We start from the raw sequence: 23,512 nt of genomic DNA on the forward strand, positions 1-23,512 counted from the left end.
GCTACCAGACCTAACTGCTTTTTGGGATTTTTCAATTCTTTTCTGTGAGCCCTTCCTGTCATGTGCATATGAAATAAACATTTTCTCCTGTTAATCTGTCTTTGTCAGCCTAATTTACAGGTTCCAGTTACAGAACTTAAGAGGGTAGAGAGAAGTTTTTTCTCCCCTACATATTCAAAATTAAGAAATCAGACTACCTATATGACACTCAGACAGTAAAATAATCACCTTTAGCAGGACCACCAAGCCATTAGGCTACAGAAGCCATACCCTGCCTAGGATCAATGTTGTTGCTTTCTCTACTTGGGTCATCATTACATACTGTTCTCGGTACAAAGATGAGACATACTGACCATTCATGTGATATTACAGTTAGTGGCTTCAAAAATCTAAACTTCTCTTCATCTATATGTCAACTTTGAACTTATTGGGCAAATGGTTGAATCTGTTGTAAAGTATTTATTTTTATGTAGTATTTAGGATTACTAAAGCTGAGCATACCTAGATAGCTCCTGGAAGCAATACTCTCAAATTTCCCGCTAATACTGTTGATGCCAGAATCCATGTGGGCTTGCCTTTTCATTTAGCAGCTTTGATTTATGTGCAGGTTTATGGGCAGAAAACTCATTCATGGTCAAATAATATACTTCTAACCCTAACCAGTATCTTGTAAATGTATCATGTTGGTTCAAGAAAAACAAAAGGCTCAGCATAAATTTATTACTATAAACAAAACTATCAAGGAGGGACTTCTCTGGCGGTCCAGTGGCTAAGACTCCGCGCTCCTAATGCAGGGGGCCCAGCTTCGATCCCTGGTCAGGGAACTAGAAGCCACATGCCACAACGGAGATTGGGAGCAGCCAAATAAACAAATAAATATTGGGGGAAAAAAAAAACTATCAAGGAATTCCCCAGCGGTCCAGTGGTTAGGACTCCGTGCTTCCACGGCCAGGGGCCCAGGTTTGATCCCTGGTCGGGGAGCTAAGATCTCACAAGCCATGGGATGTGGCCAAAAAAGAAAAGAAAAAAAAAAAAACTACCAAAAGTGTGTACTCTAAAAAAAAAAAAAAAAAATGTGTATTCTATTGATAACACATCATCATTTTGTGGGAGGTATAGCTTAACTTTAGTTAACAAGTGTCTACAGGAGACATGTTTTCTGTGTGTGTGTGGAGGTAAGTGGATTGGTGGGAGTGTGCATGGAGGATTAGAAAGGCAGAGAGAAAGAGAAAAAAGTTAAAAAGATAGAAAAAGACAACTATAAAATTACAAGGCTTAGATAAGAAGTCATCTAAAACTGAGGTTTTTAAATCGTTTTTCTACTATACCATGAATGAGATGACATTTCCACATGCCATCCTTGCCCTGACTCATCTCTATAAGGAGACCCAGGATTATCTCTAATTCTGGCTTCCAGCATTAATTTACCCACTTAACAAAATATAAGAGTACAACCTCTATGGACAGCAATTTTGCAATAGTTACTGAAATATAAAACATGCACACATTTTGACCTAACAATTACACTTTAAGGAATCCATTTTACAGTTATGCCTGCATCTATGTGTATTGATACATGTTTAAGAATATTGTGGCTATAAAATACTACAAATAACAAAAATGTTTACCAATGTATCTATATTGTATAACAAAGATGCCCATTCAACATAGTTACACAAGGGAATACTATGCAATTGTTAAAGAAGAATATGGCAGCTCTATGCAGCCTCTTATAGAATAACCTCTAAGGTCTATTCTTAGGCAGCAATCCTTGGAGGTACCATTGTTTTCTTTCTTTTTCTCACCTCCCACATCCATTACGTCAGTAAATCCTATTGGCCCTAGCTTCAAAATATATCCAGTACCTGACCACTTCTCACCTCTTTCACTGTTATCACTCCACTCTACCGCAGATGCTTCCTGACTGGTCGCCATCTCTGTCTCTCATGCCTGTTCTTATCACGGCAGCCAGAGCGATCCTGTTAAAAAATGTAAATCAGATCATATTACTCCTCTACTCAAATCCTCCCAACATTTCTCAGCCGGAGTAAAAGCTGATGTCAGGTTTTACAATCATGATTTGCTTCCTCCCTCCCTCCTCCAGTCCTCCCCTGGCACTCCCACACTTTACACCTCTGACCTCATCTCCCTCTCCTCTCTTCCTGTCTCACTCTGGTCCAGACACACTGCGCTTGCTCTTCCTGTAGGGGAGGGAAAAGTTTCCTTGATCCTTTTGAGATTCCTGGCTGGGTCTGAAATTTAAACTGACAGATTAACAGAAGAAAAGCATACACGTTTATTTAATATAATTTTGACGTGACTAGGGAGCCTTCATACGGAAATGAAAACCTGTAGAAATGGTTAGCCCCACATTTTTTTTTTTTTTTTGCGGTACGCGGGCCTCTCACTGCTGTGGCCTCTCGCGCTGCGGAGCACAGGCTCCGGACGCGCAGGCTCAGCGGCCATGGCTCACGGGCCCAGCCACTGCGCGGCATGTGGGATCTTCCCGGACCAGGGCTCGAACGCGCGTCCCCTGCGTCGGCAGGCGCACTCTCAACCACTGAGCCACCAGGGAAGCCAAAACCCACACACTTTTATGCTAGGTTTGATGAAGAGTGGACAGTCTAGGAGAAATCCGACAGGTCAAAGGGTATGAGGGAAATGTCGAAAACTGGGAGGAACTCAGGAAGACCTGTTTGTTCGGCCCCTTCTTGGCATCCCTGGCTTCAGAGGTAAGGATGTTCCTTTCCTCCAGGTACAGTATAGGGAGAGCGCTTCTCAAATGAGGGTTTATAACCTGTTTCAAGGGAGAAGGGCAGGGAGAAGTTCACTCTGACCTTGTTTCTGCTGTTTCCTTCTTGTTTTCTGCTGACCTTCTTGTTTCCGCCTTCAGCTTAAAATATTCAATATGCCAAGATGTCGTATTTTGGAGTATCGTTCCCTGAACCGCATGGTTCCTCTAACGCACTGGCACATGATCCCTCTGCCTGGAGCAAATATACACATGGCTGCCTCTCTTCCCTTCATCTCTCTTCTTAAGTACCGTCTTCTCTGTGAGGTCTTCCCTGACAACCGTATTTAAATTCTAGCCCTATACCCAAATTCCCCCAACCCTTTTCCATTTAAAAATTTTCCTCTATTGCACTTGCCATCATTAACATTCCATAGATTTTAGATTTTATTTGTTTACTGTTCTTCTCTCCCACTAGAATGCAAGCTCCATGAAGGTAAGAATTCTTGCCTGTTTTGTCGACTGATGGACATGCATGAGAGAAAAAGTGACTGTGTTATAGTAGGTCCTCAAACTATTTTTTGTTGAATACTTGATATATGGAGGACTTAGATGTAGGGTATAAACTACAGAAAAGAGTTAAGGATGATTCCAACACGTCTTCGTCTTGACATCTGGGATTGCCATTTTCTAAGCTGAGGAAGTCTGAGGGAAGAACAGGTTTGCTGCAATTGCTGGTGGTCTGCCATCTATGTCTCGAGAATGCAGTCAGGAAGGAAAACTCAGGCAGGGAGCTTGGATGGGGAGATCTGTTCTCCCTGACTTTGCCAACTCTGACAGTTTCTTTACTCGGATTTATAGTTGTCAGAAAGATGATTTGAAAATTAGAAATAGAGGGAAGAGGTTCCTAGGTGTTCTTTCAGTTTAGTGCTGGGCTTGGGCCTTGCATTGATTTCCTATTGACTGAGTTATTTTACAACCCTGAAGAGGCAGAGGTTAACTCAAACCTGCAAATAGTTCCTGTCCAGTAGTGGAAAAGATATCCTTATTAAGGTTATGGTTCATGGTCGAATATGACATTAACCAATTTTCTATTCAACTCAGCAGTCTTCTCTAACATACCTTTATTAAATTGCCTCTAAACATCCAGCTTCTCGAATGCACTTTTAACTGATTTTAGTACCTCACCGGTTCTTTCATTAATTAACAAGTTACATGAAATCTTTGACACATGTTCATTTTATTTTTGTATGAGAGTTATGATTCTACCTTTTTGAAAATTACACTTGAATGGCGTTTTCACAGAACTGAAAAGCTGCCACTCAAAATGATTCCTGAGCACTTTCTCCTTGATTAGCCCAAGCATGTGATACAATAACTTCTCCAGTTGTTCGCAAACAAAGGAGTAAAGAAGTTGGCAGCTGGCTGGACTTTCGGTAGCAGAAAAGGTGTAAGATTAGTTTCTGTTTTTTGAAATACCGGTTAGCTTCTGTGTTCACTTTCTATTGCTGCTGTAACAATGTGCCATAAGCTTAGTGGTTGAAAACAACACAAATTTATTATCTTACAGTTCTGTAGATCAGAAGTCTGATGTGCATCTCACTGGGTGAAAACCAAGGTGCTATCAGGAGGCTTTTGCGGATGCGCTAGTGAAGAATCCATTTCCTTGTTTGTTTGTTTGTTTCCAGCTTCAAGAGACTTCCTGCATTGCTCAGCATATGGTCCCCTTTCACCTTCAAAGCCAGCAATGGCAGGATGCGTCCTTCTCCCATCACATCTCTCAACCTGTCTCTTCTGCCTCTCCATTAACACTTTAAAGGGCTCTTATAATTACATTGGGCTCATCCAGATAATCTTGGATAATCTTCCTATGTTAAGGTCAGGTGATTAGCAACTGTCAACCAATAAAATAATGTAGGAGGCTGCAAATAAAAGTTTATTTGGGATCTTAAGAATTGCAATTCAGGAGACACAGGTTATTCTGGTAGTCCCGAAAGGATGTTCCAAGGAAGAGAAAGAGTCAGGGTTTTTTAAAGACAAAACGTCATGAGATTGTTAAAAGTTGCCTGGTGAGAATTGTGATTGGCTCTGATGCAAGTCAGAAAATCACTGTCCTTTAGGAATCATGAGTTGTTTTAGGGTGAGGGTCCCATAAGTATCTTGAGTTTCTAGCAGGTGTTTTGGATGACCTCATCAGGTCAAAAGGTCAAATTCCATCCAGGAGGAGATGTGCATAAGTCACACTTCTTTAATGACCTCCCAGTTCCATTTTAGAGAGCTCTCTTAGCAATAGCAACCCCATTTTGATTTTCCTTTCACACAGCATTATACCATCTGCAGCTTTAATTCCCCTTTGTCATACCATAACACAGTCGTAGGCTTCATGGACGAGGACATCTTTTGGGGCCATTACCTGCTTATCATAGTTTATAAGCCGATAAAGGAGAAAACAGAGAATTTAGGAAAGTGATATATACGTCTCTCTTCTTTATTTTTTGCTTCGACATCTCCCCAGTATCTATGTAGACTGATCGCCAGTTATTTCCCTTGTTACCAAAGGCAGGTGGGCCTTCCATTAAGGGTATTTATGATGGCAAATGCCAAACATCTTTGTTCAAATGTTTATGTGTGTGCTAAGCATTTTAAATAGATCTTTTGCACTATTCTATTTTTCACACTGAAAGACGTGATGTAGTTGAGCTTTGGAGTCAGACAGACCTGAATTTAAATTCTGACTCAATTACTTACAACTCCCATGAACTTTGAGCAATTTACCTGAACTTCCTAGCTTCAAGTTAAGGATAAACTGTAAATTAAGGATTAACAATAGCTACCAGAAAAGGTTATGGAGAGGGCAGGAGTAGTTCCATCTTGGGCCTAGAAATTTATTTCAAAAGATTTATTTAGTATAATTCTGATGTGAAACGGGAGACTTCATCAAGAGATGAAGACTCAAAGAAACAGACCGGTATATTTTTAGGCCGGGTTTGATGAAGCTGCGACAGGCATGGAGGGATAACTAGGTTAAAGAGTACGAGGTGATTGTAGCGACTGGGCGAAATTTAGCAAGGCCTGTCTGTGAGGGTTCTTCTTTGTGTCCTTTTGTCTTCAGAGATAAGGATTCTCCTTCCCTCCCAGGGCACCTCTCACATGAGGGTTTTATGATCTGTTTTAAGGAAGAAGAGAGAGGAAAGAAGGAGATCAGACTGACTTTCCTGCTTCTGTCATTTTCTCAAATTCCTTCAGCTTAAGATACTCAATATGCCAAGATGCTATATTTTGGGGGTAGTGTGTCCTGAACACCACTATGGGTATTAGTGATGAGAAGCGAGAGGAATTCTTTTTCTTTTCTGCTTAACAACAAACGTTTATTTCTCAAGGTTCTGAAGGCTGGAAGTCCAAGATCAAGATGCCGACATACTCAGTGTCTGGTAAGACCCATCTTCCCTGGTTCCTAAGATAGTGTCTTCTCACTGTGTGAGAGGTATTCTTATATCTTTTAATTCCACATATTTTTTTTCAGTTCAGAGAAGGGCAAGCACCTAGAAAATTAATTTATTTAATCAGTATTTATTGGATATCTTCTATTTGCCAGGGATTATGAAATGCCCCTCTTCTATATTCATCTTTTAGCCTTCAATTTTTTCCACTTAAAATTGAGGGGCTTGCATAATTTTAAAGGTTTTTTTTGCTTTAAAAATATTAGCATCTGTGAATTTTCTTAATCTTCATTTTCTCCCAACTAGACCTAGAAGTGGCATACAGAATTGTGGTGGGATAGGGGTGGGATGTGTATGGAGGTTCACATCCACAATTGGTTAAAGTTTAGTTTGATTTTTTTCCCCTACTTCCTCCCATCCACATTTGCATAAAAATGAGATCACACATGCTTACTTACTTGGTTATTTGTAAATACATGACAGTAACACCTCTCTTCCTTCACAATTCATTGCACATTGCTGGGCTTAGAAGAGAAGCTTGAAGAATGCTTATTCAATGTTCAGTTGATGTGCAAAATTATATTACTTTCTATTTGTTTTATTTGCTGCCAAACAGTTGATTTCCTTCAAGTCCTGATCTTTCTTTATTCAGAAAAGTTTGCAGGGGGAGGGCTTCCATTTCTACACACCAGATAGAATGCATTTCCTTTTCACCTATTTAGGCTAATGGCTTTGCAGTGTTATGCAGAGTAAAGAAATTATTTGGCTTCTATTCAGAAGACAATTTGGTTTGAAAAAGAAAAGGCTAATTCCAGCATAATCATTAAATGAAAATGAGAAAGTTTAGCACAAATAAAAAAAAAAAACAAAAAGAAAGAAAGAAAGGTCAGTTGAAGATTTTCTAGGAATCACAAATTGTTCTGCTCTATTTAGGTTTAGATAAGGTTTTCAGTATTTCCCAAGCTGATAGAGTCTTTGACAAGGATTTCCTTCTGGGTGGAGGTTTTCCTAATACTTCACTTTGCTGTTAATAAATTTCTTTTTTAAGCTGAATTTGTCTTTGGAAAATTGGTTAGACTTATGACCCTGGAAGTCTGGTCTGCCTTGGAGGGAGAAATGAACTTGAAAAGAATTACTGTGAAGTGAGGGATACAAGCCTTTAACATAGAAAATTAAAATAATGGCCCATAATCAATACAGCATGCTTTGTGACAGAGTATTTGTAGACTAGATTTATATCAGAAATTCAACAAAATTACACATCATCACTACCTTATCCCCTAACATCATCTAAATGTATAACTTTTAGTAGATGTAGGGGTCCATGACCCAGGGGGGAAAAAAAATCTTTAGAGACGGAATGAAATTATATGCAATAGTAGTGATTCTGTTCCACTTCTAATGGGGGCTGAAATGGCCATGTACCCTCCAGGTACGAAATCCCATAGGCTATTGGAAAGATGAGTGCATACCCTCTGGCATCTGGATTCCTTCTCCTTGGGATATGTTTAAACACTTCTTTAAATACTTCACAGTGATAATTCTCCCATAGAAACATGAATAATGTTCCTTGACCTGAATGTCATATAATCTAAAAATTGTCTATAGATAGAACTTTTTCACTGGTGCCAGGAAGTCAGCTTAGGCTCACTATATCCATTCTAAGCTTACGAAAGAGAGCTTTAAACTTCTTTGGCATGCCAAAAATCTAGGTTTGAATTAAATGACTAATGCTTTACCTAGTTTTTACCATGACTTCTCTCTGCCAGAATCTTTTCAATTCATCCTCAGCCAAAGCTGTCATCCATCCTGGCAACGTACCTTTTCACCTCCCCACACCTCATGTCTTTGCTTTTCCAGTCCTTTGGCTGCCCTCCTGTTTCTTCCTTCACATACCTGTCTGACTGGTTCCTAGAAGCTTGGCTGAGATTTTTCTCTGCCATAAATCTGGCTACCACAAATTAAGGGCCCGGTGCCCAAACACACCTCTCTCAATGAAAATCTAAATAGATCTAATATATAAACAAAGAGAATACTTCTATTTTCTTTCTAAAAATAAATCATGCCTTGGCTTTTAAAGGAGAGAATGAAGAGCAGGTTGACAGAGAAAATAACTGGTTAGAACAGAAGTTAGGAAAAGACTTGAGGTAAGAATAGTTACTCAACCACGATAATATCAGAAAAAGCAACAAACTTATTTATCCACAAGGCAGTCCCTCGCCCCATCCGTAAAGGCTAATGAGGGCAGTTATCTTTTTTCTGTGCACTGATGTAATCTAAGCCTTCAGAACCGGGGCTGCACATAGTAGGTGCTCTAGAAATATTTGCCGAATGTTCAAAGACTAAGAGAATTAAAAACTGATAAAAAATGACAAAGGCCACAGCTTCACCAAATGTTTAGCCTTCCCAAACACAGCCCCATTGTTCTATTCTCTTTATACCCCTAGCCTTCTCCCTTGTTTCTGTCGTTCTCTTTTACATACATATTTAAATCTAAGAACACACACACACACCCCCCCAAATCCCTGAAATAACAGACTGAAATGTGTTATTCAAAGCAAGTTATATTGGGCTGTTGCTTTTAAAGGAATGTCAACTCCTAACGGGTTTACTGTTTCTGTACAGCTTTCCCGCCTTCTCCGAGTGGAGGTGAGGGATGAGGAATGAAACAATCAACATTCTCTCTCCTTTTCCTCAATCTTTTTCTGTCCTTTTCTCTCCTTTCCTCGGCTTTATTTCCTTTTCCCGTCTGCCGTTTCTCTAGGGTTGTTGATTGGTTTTCTCCCGCTCAGCCTGTTGGTCTCTTTGATCCTTTCTTTCTATCCCTTATTCCCAGAAGCTCCAGAAAAATACCTTCTTTTTTCCCCTTTTCCACGTCACTTCCCTCCCTTCTCCCATCTCCCTCTCCCTCTCTGTGAGAGGTGAGTTCCCCGCTAGAGGCCAGCACTTTCTCCGTTTCGTCCCTCCCACCGGCGAGCAGAACTCGGAGAGAAAGAAGGGGAAAAAAGAGGAGAAAGAGCGAGAGAGGGGAAAAAACACACAAAAAACCCCGGGGCCTAAGCGCGGAGGCCTGGCAGCAGCGTCGTCATGGCAACGGGCGCCGGCAGGAAACGAGGGACTCGCGGGAGGGAGGGGGGAGGGCGCCGAGGGGAGGGGGAGGGACGGGGGAGGGGTCCGGCTGCCCCGGAAGCACCTCCCCGCCAGCCCCCTCCTCCAGCCCGGCCCGCAGCCCCCGGCCTGCAGCCCCCACCCTCTCGGCCCGGCAGGAAGTGACAGGCCCCGAGCGAGCCCCGAAGGCCTGGCGGAGCCGCGGCCGGCCCGCACCCGGAGCGGCGGGAGGGGCGGGGAGCCGCGGCCGCGCCGGGCGCCTCCCACCCCGCTCTCGGCGCCCCCGCCCCTCCAGGAAGGGGAGGAGGCGAGGGGAGCCCGCCGCGGAGGCCGAGCGAGCCCCCCGCCCAGCCCGGCGCCGGGGGACCCCGGCACGTGAGGTGGACGCCCCCCCGAGAGCGCTCGGGTGCAGAGCCAGGCGCGGAGGTAAGCGGGCGGCCGCGGGCCGGGCAGGGGCAGGACCTCCGGGGGCTTGGCTGCGCGGGGATGTTTCTTCCGCCACCTCGGGCTGTGGAACGCCCCAGGTACCTCCCCCGGCGTCTTTCCCTGCCTACCTCTGGCGCTCGCTCTGCGGTCCTTCCCTCTGCCTGTCCAGCCTCCCGCTCTTCTGTTCATTTCGCTGTGCTCACTGCTGTCCGTCCGTCACCCTAGTTGCTTCTGACCGCTCATTCTCTCATTCATTTTCCCGTCTCTGACTTTGGCTTTCCCATCCAAGCATGCTGTCTAGTTATCTCCCTGCTTTTTCTGGTCCGCTGGGTTCCTCAGCTTCCAGTTCCTCGACTTCTGTCTGTCTCCCCGCTCTCAGTAAGCACATTTCTCCGCTCACTTGGGTCGGTTCACTGCTGGCACCGCTCAGTCGACCCCCGTCCCGCGGTGTGATTGACCCCTCTTGCGAACGTCGTTCTCATCCAGGTTCTAGGTACAACAAGGACCCCTGGGGCGTCTCCTCTCCCTCTTCTTCACATGGCTTCCATTTCTTTGGCACAGCCTTCCCCGAACCACCTCCCTCCTCCCGCCCCCCTTCCTATGCCCCATCCTTCCTACGAGACAGTTTCGTGCTTGGGGAAATTGATTTCCTCCAACTCTTGGCTCGGTAGGCCGAGTACCAGGTCCACTTCAATATCCTCTTCCAGCTCCTTGCCAAAGGTCTGCTCCAACCCAACCACACACGCCCAAATGCTGCCTTTCAGGATGACCGTGGTTTAGTTACTTTGGGGACCTCTATGGGCCAGCTTCTCTTCCAGTTAAATTCTGAAAATTTAAATTCACTGTGCTTCCCAAACTTTTTGTTATCTTCACTTTCTGTATTTAATTTTACAGTCCCAACACTGATCACTAATGAATAGATTTATGTGCCTGGGATCCAGGAATCCTGGTTTTGATGACAGTTTCTCCTGATTTTATTAAAAACTTTAAGCTGGTCCCTTTCCACCTCTTTTCTGTTTCTCACTCTGAAAAATTAATAAGACTTCCATTTTGGGGGGAGATGAGGGATCGTACGTTTTATTAGCATTTTCACCCATGAAGGGAATTAATGTCCCCTCCAGGGTCTCCTCCTGTCTCTGAGTCCAGTGAACTAAGTCCGGTGATCTATACAGCTGTGCCGTGCTGCCTCTAACCCTTACCCACTTTTTTTCTTCACATGCTGATAATGAGGATTCATGGGTCTGTATCTGTTTAGTGCTTTAATATTTTGGCAAAAGATGTGGGGAGAAGATAGACTAGACTTGAAGCCAGTATGATTTCTTCTGTGTACTTCCTGGGTTATATCCATGTTTGCAGTAACATTTGCTATTCCTGTGCAACTGAATTCTTGGGGAATAACGATGCAATCAGATGATACTGGGAATGGAATCATAAAAAATCTCCCCAACTTTATTTCCAAGCCCAAGCGTTTTGATTTTGTTTACTTTGTTTGTTTTGAATGCAGTCATTAAAATAGATCCACCCTAATAAAACTGTCGACACCCCTTAGCAGAAATTCTGGTTTGATGTTTACATTCCAAAACCAAATTGTGCTGTGCTGATCCGATATTTATAGCGGCTCCACGCCTCAAAAGTAGACAATATAGTATTTAGGTTTAACAGAAAAGGGGAAAAGAAAGAATGAACAAAAGAACCTTATTGTCATTTAGTGCTGCTTCAAAGGCATGTTTCTTCCTACTTCTCATCTGTCTCTTTGCTTGGTTCTTAGCAATGTTTTCATGTCTTTTTGCAAATTTTAGTGTAGACCCCAGAGGGTAAATTCTGACTACTTTAGTGGACTCAAAAGTTGAATCTTATTTTCTTGAAGATTTTCATTGACATGAAAAGACATTGTTGTCTTTACTGTGTTTAATACCTGTAAGTCATTTGTTAAAATGATGTATTATACTTATTTGTGAAGCCTTCCTTGCAAACAGGGAAACTGAGGTTATAAGAAGGGAAAGTGACATGTCCAAGGTGTTACAAGTAGCCTGAGTGGGAACCAGGCAGCTCTTCGGGCGATATGGGCTGTAGGCTAGTTCTTCTGTCTCCTAGTTTTATGCCTTTGTATGATGCATTCAGTGTATTGATATCTGTATCTTAAGCCCCTCCTCCATAAAATGATGACAGTGAGTACTCAAAGTGAGTGACACTGCCTTAATCATAGATTGTTTTTGGTTTGAAGAAGCATGTCCTAGTGTAAAGATTTGATACTTAACTAGGACAACTTTAACTTCAGAAAACCTCATTTCCACAATTGTAAAGTGGGGATAATTATATTTACTGTAAAGCACTGAGAGATAATGGAGGTGAAGAGCCTAGCCCAGTGAGAGGAGGCGCCTAGTGGCTTCTCAGTAAATGGTGACCATTGTTAATAAGATAATGCTGATAATGGTGTTGCACATGCGGAGAGAGATGAGATAACAGTAAATTTTAAATGGGACGATTTTAAACTATTTAAAAGTGTTATGGGGATATAAGGTGGCCTTACTATTATGAGGAACCGCCTTACATTCTGGCCATTTTATATTTAAGGGCATGAGGGAATAGGTAAAAGTTGTTTATTTTGAGACACTGCTTAGCTTTAAAAGGTGGTGTGGGGAAGTTATGGTTATAAGAGTATATTGAAGATCTGGTAGTTATTAAACCGGAGAAATCATGGTTTATGGAAGAAGAGGAAGGTTCTTAGATAACTTGAATAATGACATGAAATAGTAGTTTGAGATCATGTGTAAATTTGAATCCTTTGCTGCTTCCATCTAGGTCTCGAGTCGGAGCGCCAGCCTCGGGCTCCCTGGACCTCCATCATGGAGACTGAGAGTGAGCAGAGCTCCAACTCCACCAATGGAAGCTCCGGCTCTGGGGGCAGCTCTCGGCCCCAGATAGCTCAGATGTCACTGTACGAACGGCAAGCAGTGCAGGTGAGGCTCAGCTCTGAGGGGCTGTGATCTGTGAGCATTGGCTTGGGGCGGGCAAGGATGCAGGAAGATAATTGCCCTTGGTTCCTTTCCAGCAAACGCGGGGAGTTGGATTAGGTGACAACTAAGGTCCCTTCCAGTTCTGAGAATCTTAGGAGTTCACAACAGTTTGAGCAAGGAGGCAGAATGAGATTCAGTCTTTAAGGTTTTTATGCCATTCAGTTCATGTTGCTAGATTCTAACTAACCATTTCTCTTTATGGATTGTCAGGTTTTTAATTTTTGGTCTTTCTTGAAAATCATCCTGAGTAATGGAAATTAAGAACTTTTACTTAAAATATTTTAGCTACTAGAATAACTATGCACATCCTAAGACTGGTCCTAATTATTAAAAAGAATACAGTAATATCCTGAAGTTAATGTTAAAACTGAATTACCAGTATCATCTTGATAAACACCCATTAGTATTATGCTGTAGGTGTTTGAAAATGCCAGTTACTTGAAAATTTTACCTGATACAGTCTTTCATAAGTGACCGTTTACTCTATTTTTCATTGTATCCAACCCCTTAGGATTCTGTCACCTTTATTGTATCCCTAGAATATGGTCTTTTATTTTCTTCTTCTCTTTACCTTAATCAACATCCCATTTATTTTCAAACCAGTTTAGTCCTAATTCTTTATTATATCATATATTAACAGATTCCTTTTGGGAAATAAGAGTTCATGTGAGTTACACTGCTTTACTTTTCAAGAATAGAGCACAGCAGAATTAACTGCTTGTCTACTTTTTAAGGACTTACTGGTTCTGATATAAAAATGGACAAATCAGATGTTGACAATTTAACCAGATACCCATCTTCCTTTGTTTCCCTCCTTCCCATATGTCCCTTTCAGAGGATCACAGTGATTTCCATAGAATAGGAGTTAGGAGTGATTCTTCTTTTTTTCCTGGCCACGCCACGCGGCTTGCGGGATGTTAGTTCCCCGACGAGGGATCGAACCCGTGCCCCTGCATTGGGAGCAAGGAGTCTTAACCACTGGACCGCCAGGCAAGTCCCAGGAGTGATTCATTCTAAGTGGATTGATCCCCGCTCTTTCTTCCTAGGCTCTGCAGGCACTGCAGCGTCAGCCCAACGCGGCTCAGTATTTCCACCAGTTCATGCTCCAGCAGCAGCTCAGCAATGCCCAGCTGCACAGCCTGGCTGCCGTCCAGCAGGTGAGAGGTCAGCAGCTAGCTGGCCCAGGAGGGAGGGAACAGGCACTACAGGTGGGTCGGGGCACGCTACCTTCTCCGCTGAGCCAGGCTGGAAACAGTCTCCTCTGCCTCCTGTCCTCCTGCAGGAGGATGAAGGGACCTTAGTGTCTGGGCTCTCAGTAAGAACTGTGGGGAAACTACCTTTTAGAGGTAGCATGGCTTTGTGCTAGACCTGTACCGTCCAGTATGGTAGCCGTTAGCCACAGGTGGCTATTGAGCACTTAAAATACAGCTAGTGCAAACGGAGGTGTGCGAAAAGATTTTGGATTTCAGAGACTTATTGTGAAAAAAAATTTTCAGTAGTTTGTTTATGTTGGTTACATGTTGAAATGAGATAGATCAGCTTGAATAAAGTAAATTATTAAAGTTTACTTCTCCTGTTTCTCTTCCCTTTTCGAGAAATGTTCATGCTAGATTATATATGTGGCTCGTATTATATTTGTATTGATTGGGCAGCACTGGGTTGGACTTAGCAGTGACTCATGACGTCACCTGACCAAAGTTTCTTGCAGCTAAAAGAAAGTGGGAGGAAGAGAGTGGGTTGCCTGCCTGCCCCGGCTGGGTCATGTGGGAGTTATTGGGTTAGCATATGTGACAACATGAGGGTAATTGGGATTGTGAAGACACTGGTCCTTGCTCCATAGTAGAGGCTTTCAGTTCTTACCTGAGATCTCTATTATATTTTGTGCCTGTGATCTATTACTGGCAGATTCAGAGCCTTTTCCTTCATTGTCTCTGCTCTTTCTTGTCTTCTTTCCCCTCTAACAGGCCACGATTGCTGCCAGTCGGCAGGCCAGCTCCCCAAACACCAGCCCTGCCCAGCAGCAGACCACCACCACCCAGGCCTCCGTGAGTACTGCCCCTCCCCTCCGAGGGGCTTTCCTCTCTGGGTCTTTGTCTCTGGGTTAAACTACTTTGTGCTGCTGGTCTGAGAGTGTTTATTGAGCCGTCAATGGTATTTACTGCCCTTACGTAGAGAATATTAGTAAAATGGAAAGTAACCAGCTTGGATCTGTATAGGAGTCTTAACGAGGAGATCTAAGAAAGGAGGAGGAAAATCCTGCGTAGGCGGTAGCAAAGCCTTGAATGAGAAGTAAGGTCGGTTCCGTTTCGTTCCTTTGCCTTCTCAACTGTTACGCTGGTGGTTAGGGACTGGTTTGGTGATACCCTCCAGTAGCCGGATGACAGTAATGGATAGCAAGGTATTATTCATTTCCTCCTGACTGTATGAAAGTGAGATACTCTGTTCTTGACCGCATCACTCTGAATTTGTCAGTCGTGTATATTTCCTTTTACCTCTCCCCAATCCTGAGTCCTGGTTCCTTTCTGTACCACACAGATCAATCTGGCCACCACGTCGGCCGCCCAGCTCATCAGCCGATCCCAGAGTGTGAGCTCTCCCAGTGCTACCACTTTGACCCAGTCTGTGCTACTGGGGAACACCACCTCCCCACCCCTCAACCAGTCCCAGGCCCAGATGTATCTACGGGTAAGCCAAAGCCACAGTCGCTGTTGCCCCAGGGGCATAAATGTCCTGTGTCTTATTGAGTGAAAGCTATTTTTTATTTTTTTGGCCATACCACGCAGCTTATGGGATGTTAGCTCCTCGACTAGGGATTGAACCTGGGCCCACAGTAGTGAAAGCGCCGGGTCCTAACCACTGACCACCAGGGAATGCCCAGAGTGAAAGCTGTTTTATTTAATCATGGTTACCCAGATGTTTTAAGACAAGCTGATCTGCTTCTTCTGCCTTACTTAACCTCTAGAAGTGATGCTTAGTGTTTACAGGTAGCCTGCAGATTATTGAGATCCTAAGTTAGAAGATGTTCACCTTAGTATTTGAGAAATTTGCGTCAGATAATAGTCTAATCTTTAAACCTATGACTCAAGTACACGAATCCTAAGTGTTATGTCTTGGCCTGTCTGCTTACTATATATAGACACTTGCTCCACAATCCTCATTGTCTCAACTTCTTTGACGTTTGATTCTTTGTTATCAGTGTATAGTTTTATACACGTTCTAGGTTTTCTTTGGATGCTTCATCGCACGTGGAAAATAAGGGTCTCCTGGGTTGGTGTGGAAAGGGGCAGGGCTTAGCTGTTTCGTATCTTCTGTTTATTTTGTCTTGTGGTCCCTCCCTTCCGTCTCTTCTGTCTCTCTTCTTTTCCTCTTGCTCTCTTCCCTCTGCTCGTCCTCTTCCTCCTCCTTGCCAGCCACAGCTGGGAAACCTGTTGCAGGTAAACCGGACCCTGGGCCGGAATGTGCCTCTAGCCTCCCAGCTCATCCTGATGCCCAACGGGGCGGTGGCCGCGGTCCAGCAGGAGGCGCCATCTGCTCAGCCTCCGGGAGTTCACGCAGATGCCGATCAGGTCAGTGGCGACCACTTGACCTGTGGACTGACGCTGGGGAGGGTGAAGGGAATGGCCTCGGACCAGGGCCCACCCTTCCACCCCATTACCACTTTTCAGAATCCTTTTTAAAAAAAATTTCTGTAGAACTTGAATACCTTACACCTTTTTAGTTCTTTGAGTTAGGAAGGGAAGTAGACTTGACTGAAAACAGCCCTGTGGATGTGGGAAGCCTTATTCTTAATACAGCACGTACGTCCTTACCCTTCTTTTAGCCCTCCATGGCTCAGTTTCATTCAGGAAGTCTTAGTTCTCTCTTCTTGCAGTACTGTCTCTGTAAGATAAGGGATGGTTGAGGGAATTCTACTTAGACACACGTGAAGCTGACCTGGCTGAGTTACTGGCAAAACACTTGATTCCTTGTCTTTATGAGTCACTGTAGCTCTCAACCTTCAGCAGTCTGTTTCCGCTCACTGTGTTCGCAGTAAAGTCTTCGTCACTGCTGCTTCCCATGCCTTATCTCCAGTGTGTGTGTGTGTGTGTGTGTGTGTGTGTGTGTGTGTGTGTGTGTGTGTGTGTGTGTGTGTGTGTGTGTACATATATAGAGAGCCTGAATGTTTTAGCTTCTTAAGGGTGGGATACAAACTGGGATCTCATAGTACTCGTTTCATTCTTTTAGTTTATCAGTCAGCAAGTAAATATTGCGCTCTCTCTTTTGATGTGCTCAGGTATATACTAGAAACTGGGGCATTGAAAAATGAGTCAAGTCTTCAAAGAGCTTAGAGAAGAAAGAAGTGCAGAAGTAAACAGTACCAACTTTGAGTGATGCAGGAGTTTAGGGAAGAGTTGCCTGCATTTCTTTTCAGTGACTTTTAGGAACATGAACAGATTCTTAAAGGACAGGTAGGATTTGATTTGGAGTAAGAAGAACACTGGAGAGAGAACAGTATGTGTAAAGGCCTATCTCACGGACATGAAGATGATTTGGGGATGAGTGAATAAAGTAGAGACAGCAGGCCTGTGGCTGGAAAGGTCGTTGTTAGGGAGAAGTCTGAAAGCCAGGTAACTTCACAGGTAGCAGTGGCACTGCTGGCTTGAAAGGCAGATTGATAGGGTCAGGAAACTCCTTGAGAAAGAATCATTTAGGAACACGTGCCTGGAGAAGAAAGAGAAATGAGGGAACCTGCTAAGAAACTGTTGAGGTCATTTAGTTACAAGGTAAGGCCTTTGGTTTAGACTACAGTGATAACTGTGGAATCAGAGGATGAGGTGGAGCCTGCTTCCATAGCAATTCTTCCATTTATCCATCTGTTTATTCATCAGATATTTGTGTGTCAGTGTGTGGACGGACAGAGCAGTGGTTGAAAGTGGGAATCTGATGTTTGGGTCAGATTCCAACTCCATGACTTAGTGTGACCCCTGCAAATGGGCTAACATTTTTAGCCACAATTTCTTCATCTATTAAATAGCTGTTATAAAATACTTAACCTCAGAGTGTGTTGTGAGGACCAAGGGAGTTGATGTGCGTAAGCGTTTGAAGAGTGCCTGGACACAGCATAGTGAATGTTTTTAAGAGTTTAGCCCTCGTTACGGTCAGATATCAGACGTTCCTTGGCCTTGAATGTCCAAGGTCATGATCACTGGACTGATGGAGATGACACATCATCAAAGCACATTGAACAGATAATCACCTGAATAGTTTAGTGATTGCTTCATTAGAAAGTACAGTGTGCTGGGACTTCCCTGGTGGTGCAGTGGTTAAGAATCCGCCTGCCAATGCGGGGGACACAGGTTCGAGCCCTGGTCCAGGAAGATCCCACATGCCGCGGAGCAACTAAGCCCGTGCGCCACAACTACTGAGCCTGCTCTCTAGAGCCCGCGAGCCACAACTACTGAGCCCATGTGCTGCAACTACTGAAGCCCGCCTGCCTACAGCCCGTGCTCCACAGCAAGAGAAGCCACCGCAATGAGAAGCCCTCGTACCGCAACGAAGAGTAGCCCCCTCTCGCCGCAGCTAGAGAAAGCCTGCACGCAGCAACGAAGACCCAACGCAGCCAAAAATAAATAAATAAATTTATATTTAAAAAAAAAGTACAGGGGGCTTCCCTGGTGGCACAGTGGTTGAGAATCTGCCTGCCAATGCAGGGGACACGGGTTCGAGCCCTGGTCTGGGAAGATCCCACATGCCACGGAGCAACTGGGCCCGTGAGCCACAATTACTGAGCCTGCACGCCTGGAGCCTGTGCTCCGCAGCAAGAGAGGCCGCGATAGTGAGAGGCCCGCGCACCGCGATGAAGAGTGGCCCCCGCTTGCCACAACTAGAGAAAGCCCACGCACAGAAACGAAGACCCAACACAGCCATAAATAAATAAATTAATTAAAAAAAAAAAAAAGTACAGAGTGCTCTGAAAACATAGAAAGGGACTTAATTTAGCCTTGGGATGGGGGTAGAAGTCAAGAAGGCGTTCCCGAGGAGATGGCAGTTAAATGGGGGCCTGTAGAAGTTAGTCAGGGGAAGACATGGAATGAGAGTGAAGGCAGGGTCCCCCCCATGTCCAGAGACCTGAGGAGGGAAGGGACTTTGTATATTTGAGGCAGTAAAAGAAGACCCGTGTTCCTGGAGCCTGGCGCTGGGGGATGGAGATGGCACTGGGGAGGTGGGGGAAACTAATCTTGCAGGGCCTTGGGGACTGTGTGTAGGATTGGGGGCTGTGTGAAGGCCAGTGGGAAATGGCAGTGACTTGGAGACTTGAGGGTTTAAAAAAATTTTTTTTTTAGTTTAAGGACTATGTTGGCTCCTCTGGAGGATAAATGGAAATGGTGTGAGTGTGAATATAGGGAGGAAAACAGTGTTGTAAGAGTTTAGGGGGAAGACGTTTGGATTAGGTGGTAGCAATGTAGATGGACAGAAATGAGTAGATTGGAGAAAAACTTCGAAGATCATTGGAAAGGGAGGCCTGACCCAGTGGATGGGGGAGTGGGGGGAGGTGCCAGAGCTGGGATCTGACACGGCCTGAGGGGCCAGGAGCGCTGTGAATGCGATGAAGAATGCCGGGAAGTGGACGCAGGGTGAAGTTCACTTGAGGATGTGCCGACCTAGCAGTGCTTGTGAGCCGCCCACGAGGAGGTCTCGGGTCAGCAGTCTGATGTACACAGTGCTCAGCTCGGAGAAGTCTGACTGAGTTGGAGATGAACAGACAGGAGTAGTGTGCGTGGAGATAATAAGAGAAGTCAAGCACCGGAAACCGCTTGGGGAGCTGGTACGGATCGAGAAGAGAAAATCCTTCAAGCTGGAGCCCCGAGGTTTAGAACGAGCCCTTAGAAAATAGAGCAGCTCCAGGTGGAGTAGAGGGTGGTGGGCTGGCAGAGGGGAGGAGGCAAGAGTGACAGAGACAAGATCTGGATTGTGCGGGGTCACGAAGACAAGGGAGCCGAATGTTATGAAAGTGGAGGGGGTCCTCTGTCCAGTTCAGTGGAGAGGGCGGGAGAGCTGGACTTAGGTCTGAGGGTGGAGAGCCCTTCCGGGGGAGTCGGGGGCTGAAGCCAGAGGAGTGGTGTGACTTGAGGAATGACTGGGTGGTGGGAGTCGGTGCGGTGGTTGTAAACAATTATTAAGAGATTAGCAAGAACAGGAGAGGAGAGTGAAGCTGGGCTTGGGAATGGGGTTCCGCTTGGTGATGGCAGGGAGCCAGTAGAGGAGAGGTTGAAGCAGGAGGAGGGGATGGGACCCTCAGCCTGGAGAAGGACGGCCCTTGGAGAGGAGGAAGGAGAGGGAGAGGGGGTGGTAAGTGACGGGGGCAGGTGCAGGGGCAGGTTTGATGGAACTGCTGAAGCATCGCGCACATCTAGTGGTTTTATTGTCTCTGCTGGAGTGAACAGTGACAGGGGAAAGAGGAAGTGGTTCTGAGGTACAAGGAGAGGAGGAAAGTTTTAAATAGCCATTATGGAAAGGAAGCTGGTTAGAAAAGGTAAGAAGTATATAAGCGCCCCAGCACCCAATCCTGATGATTCTTGTAAATCTCTCTCAAAAGCTATTGCCTCTTCTTCTTTATTACTGTTGTCTGAATTCGGGTTCTTTTTGTTTTTCACCTGAATTACTGTACTAGTTTCCTAATTGGTCTCTTGACTTCAGCCATATCTACTTCTAATCCTCTCCCACATTACTAACAGAATAAGTTTTTTAATAAGGAGATATATGTTGTTACTAACATTATTTTTAATTGTACCTCTGGTGTACAGAATTTGATAAATCATAATCCTTGGCTCATGGCCTCCTCTCATCAATGGTCCACTTTTTAAAAATATTTACTCAGTAAGTTTTAATCATGTAATAAGCCATCCCCAGTTCCATCCACTGCCTCCTCTTACCCATGATTCCTAGGTTCATCCTTCCCTGTGTCCCTTTTTATATAGTTTTATTGCCTTTACGTATATTTCTAAAATGTACTTTTATTATGGAACATTTCAGACATAAACAAAAATATAAAGAAATATGAATCTCCATGTACTTAACCATCCAGCGTCAGCATTTATAAACGTGGCCAATCTCTCCAGACCCCCTTCCCTTCACCTGTGGATTATTTAGAAGCAAATTCCAGATACCATATCATTTATATATATATATATATATATATATATACACACACACACACACACACACACACATATGTCTAATTTATATTTAAATTTATAAGGTACTTGTGTGCAGTCTTTTTGGGAATGATTTCTTAATAGCTTATTGTCAAAATCCGTCTGTATTGTTGTATGTCATTGTACTTTATTCATTTTGATTTCTATGTAATATTCCATCGTGTAAATATACTACACATCTTAATTCATCTTCTCTTCTGATTATGGCCATTCAGTTGGTTTCCAGGCTTTTATTATCATGACTAGTGCTGCTGTGACCATTCTTAACACAAGCCACCCATTGTATACGGCGAGCATTTCTCTTATGGGATTCCTGGGTTATTAGAGTGTGTGTGAATAGTCACCTTTAGGATATGATGCCAAACTGTTTTCCAAAGTGGTTGTACTGATTTATACTTTCGTCAGCAGTGTTTAAAAGAATAGTTTCGACTATAGATTTGATCACGATGATTCTGATGCATATTCTTCAGTGGCTTCCTGTAATCCATTAAGTGCTCATCATTCCTTCTCTCTCTTCATACCTTGGAGCACTTACTATCTGTCAGGCACTGTGCTAGGTGCTGGGAATATAACAACAAAGAAGATGGAGAAACTTTGTTTCCAAAGTAAAGTTCAGGCTCTCTTTATTTTAACACACCAGGCCCTTCGAGATCTGTCCTCTTTCTAGCCTCAGCCTACCTTCCTAGCTTCATTTCTTGCCATTTCCTCTAGTTCACCCCAAACATAATGAAGTATTTATAATTTCCAAAAATGCTGTGCTCTTTCTTGGCTCAGTGGTCTTGCAGTGTTGTCACCTATGTCTTCAAACCCCTGCCTTCACTATTACCTGTTGGTTCTCAGCTCAGACATCACCTGTTTTAGGACGTCTTCGCTAATCTCCCTAGTCTGAGTTAATCTCCTCTCTGTGCTCGTGTAGCACTGTGTGCCTATCTGTGCATAGTGTAATTTGGTTTTCTTGTCTTTTTTAGTAGAAAGTACTCATTAAAAGCAGGGGCTCGTGTCTTTCATCTCTGCATTCCCAGTATCCAGTGTGGTACCTGAAGCATAGTAGATGTTTTGTAGATGTTGAATGAATGAATGGAGAGGAAAGGGAAAATCGGAGACATTTTGAAGGAATAAAATAACCAAACTAGATGATGGATTTGATAGTGAGTGAAGGAGCCTGAAAAATCAAATATGACTTGAGTCCCTCCCTGGGAAGGCCTTCACTGTGTACGTTTGTGTAGGACGGGGTACGAGTTGAGGGGGGGCTGTGGAATATCTGTAGCTGTCGTCACTGCTTCGGAATCAGTCACAGAAATCTCTGCCCTGAGTGCCCCCTGTTCCCCTTTTCTCAGTCTGTCTTTTGCTTCTTATCTTTCAGGTGCAGAACTTGGCAGTCAGGAACCAACAGGCCTCAGCCCAAGGACCCCAAATGCAAGGCTCTGCTCAGAAGGCCATTCCTCCTGGAGCCTCCCCTGTCTCCAGCCTCTCCCAGGCCTCTAGCCAGGCCCTCGCTGTGGCTCAGGCTTCCTCTGGGGCCTCAGGCCAGTCCCTCAACCTTAGTCAAGCTGGTGGAGGCAGTGGGAATAGCATCCCAGGGTCCATGGGTCCAGGTGGCCAGACACCTGGGGGCTTGGGTCAGTTGCCTTCCTCAGGAATGGGTGGTGGTGGGAGCTGTCCCAGGAAGGGCACAGGAGTGGTGCAGCCCTTGCCTGCAGCCCAGGCAGTGACTGTGAGTCAGGGCAGCCAGACAGAAGCAGAAAGTGCAGCGGCCAAGAAGGCAGAAGCAGATGGGACTGGTCAGCAGAGCGTGGGCATGAACCTGACACGGACAGCCACACCTGCTCCCAGCCAGACCCTTATTAGCTCAGGTAAGCTGTCACCTCTCATAATGTCATTGTTCTCTCGGGACTTGTTTAAAATCGTCAGAGTACATATCTTTGCCATTTTTCCTGCTTGTCTTGGTCCCGGACTGGTGGAAGGAAAGAGAATCTCATCAACCTTGATCATATTAGTCCAGGGAGACAGGACGACAGGTAACAGAGATGGATCTTGTCTGTTTCCACCAGGCAGCAGTCAGTTTACAAGTTGCCTTGTCCTCTCTTTCTTAGGTCCTGAGTTCTTCAGTTTACTCACTCGAACCATTCATTCACTTGGTTCTTTTTGAATTGCCTACTATGTTCTAGGAGGTGCTGGGACACACCTTTGAAAAACAGACTCCTCTGCTCACGGAGCTTACAGTTTAGCATAAGGGATGCGTTTAATGTTGGTTAGTTGGCCCAGTGTAGAGCAGAGACTGTATAGGTGCCTTAGAGCACTTAGGATGAGCAAATAGAGCCATGGTTTAATACAGTCAACTTGTGATCATCTGTATCAATGATAAGGATAAAAAAGAATAAATAATAACGCCAAATAGTTCTTGATTTCAGACTGTGTATAGAGTTAGATGTGTGCACCTTACTTGGTAATGTTTATTTTTGCCTTCCTTGTTTCTAGTTCTTTAGTTGTTGCTATATTTGAATAATATATTCACAAAATGTAACAGTTAATTATCAGTTTAATACCTAGTATTTACACACTGTAGCACTTCTGTTACCGAAGTGCTTTCATTTC

The 23,512-nt window shown here is 44.2% G+C and overlaps 1 protein-coding gene across 8 annotated transcripts in view; it reads left to right on the top strand.

Annotated features, from left to right (window-relative positions):
- The window catches only part of PHC1 (polyhomeotic homolog 1), a 57,643-nt gene that overhangs the window by 25,717 nt on the left and 8,414 nt on the right, over positions 1 to 23,512 (top strand). For 3 of the 8 annotated variants that reach the window (XM_033408140.2, XM_033408141.2, XM_033408139.2), the window contains 8 exons: positions 6,112 to 6,162; positions 9,438 to 9,705; positions 12,508 to 12,665; positions 13,769 to 13,879; positions 14,687 to 14,767; positions 15,258 to 15,407; positions 16,133 to 16,288; positions 22,281 to 22,770. In XM_033408140.2, the coding sequence (XP_033264031.1) occupies positions 6,112 to 6,162; positions 9,438 to 9,705; positions 12,508 to 12,665; positions 13,769 to 13,879; positions 14,687 to 14,767; positions 15,258 to 15,407; positions 16,133 to 16,288; positions 22,281 to 22,770 (1,465 nt within the window). Of the gene's footprint in view, positions 1 to 6,111; positions 6,163 to 9,437; positions 9,706 to 9,765; positions 10,945 to 12,507; positions 12,666 to 13,768; positions 13,880 to 14,686; positions 14,768 to 15,257; positions 15,408 to 16,132; positions 16,289 to 22,280; positions 22,771 to 23,512 lie in introns of those variants that run through there. The other 5 variants (XM_033408143.2, XM_049694883.1, XM_049694882.1 and 2 more) reach the window with 4 other exon arrangements.

The sequence above is a fragment of the Orcinus orca genome, chromosome 11, assembly GCF_937001465.1.
Source record: "Orcinus orca chromosome 11, mOrcOrc1.1, whole genome shotgun sequence".
NCBI classification, from domain to species: domain Eukaryota; kingdom Metazoa; phylum Chordata; class Mammalia; order Artiodactyla; family Delphinidae; genus Orcinus; species Orcinus orca.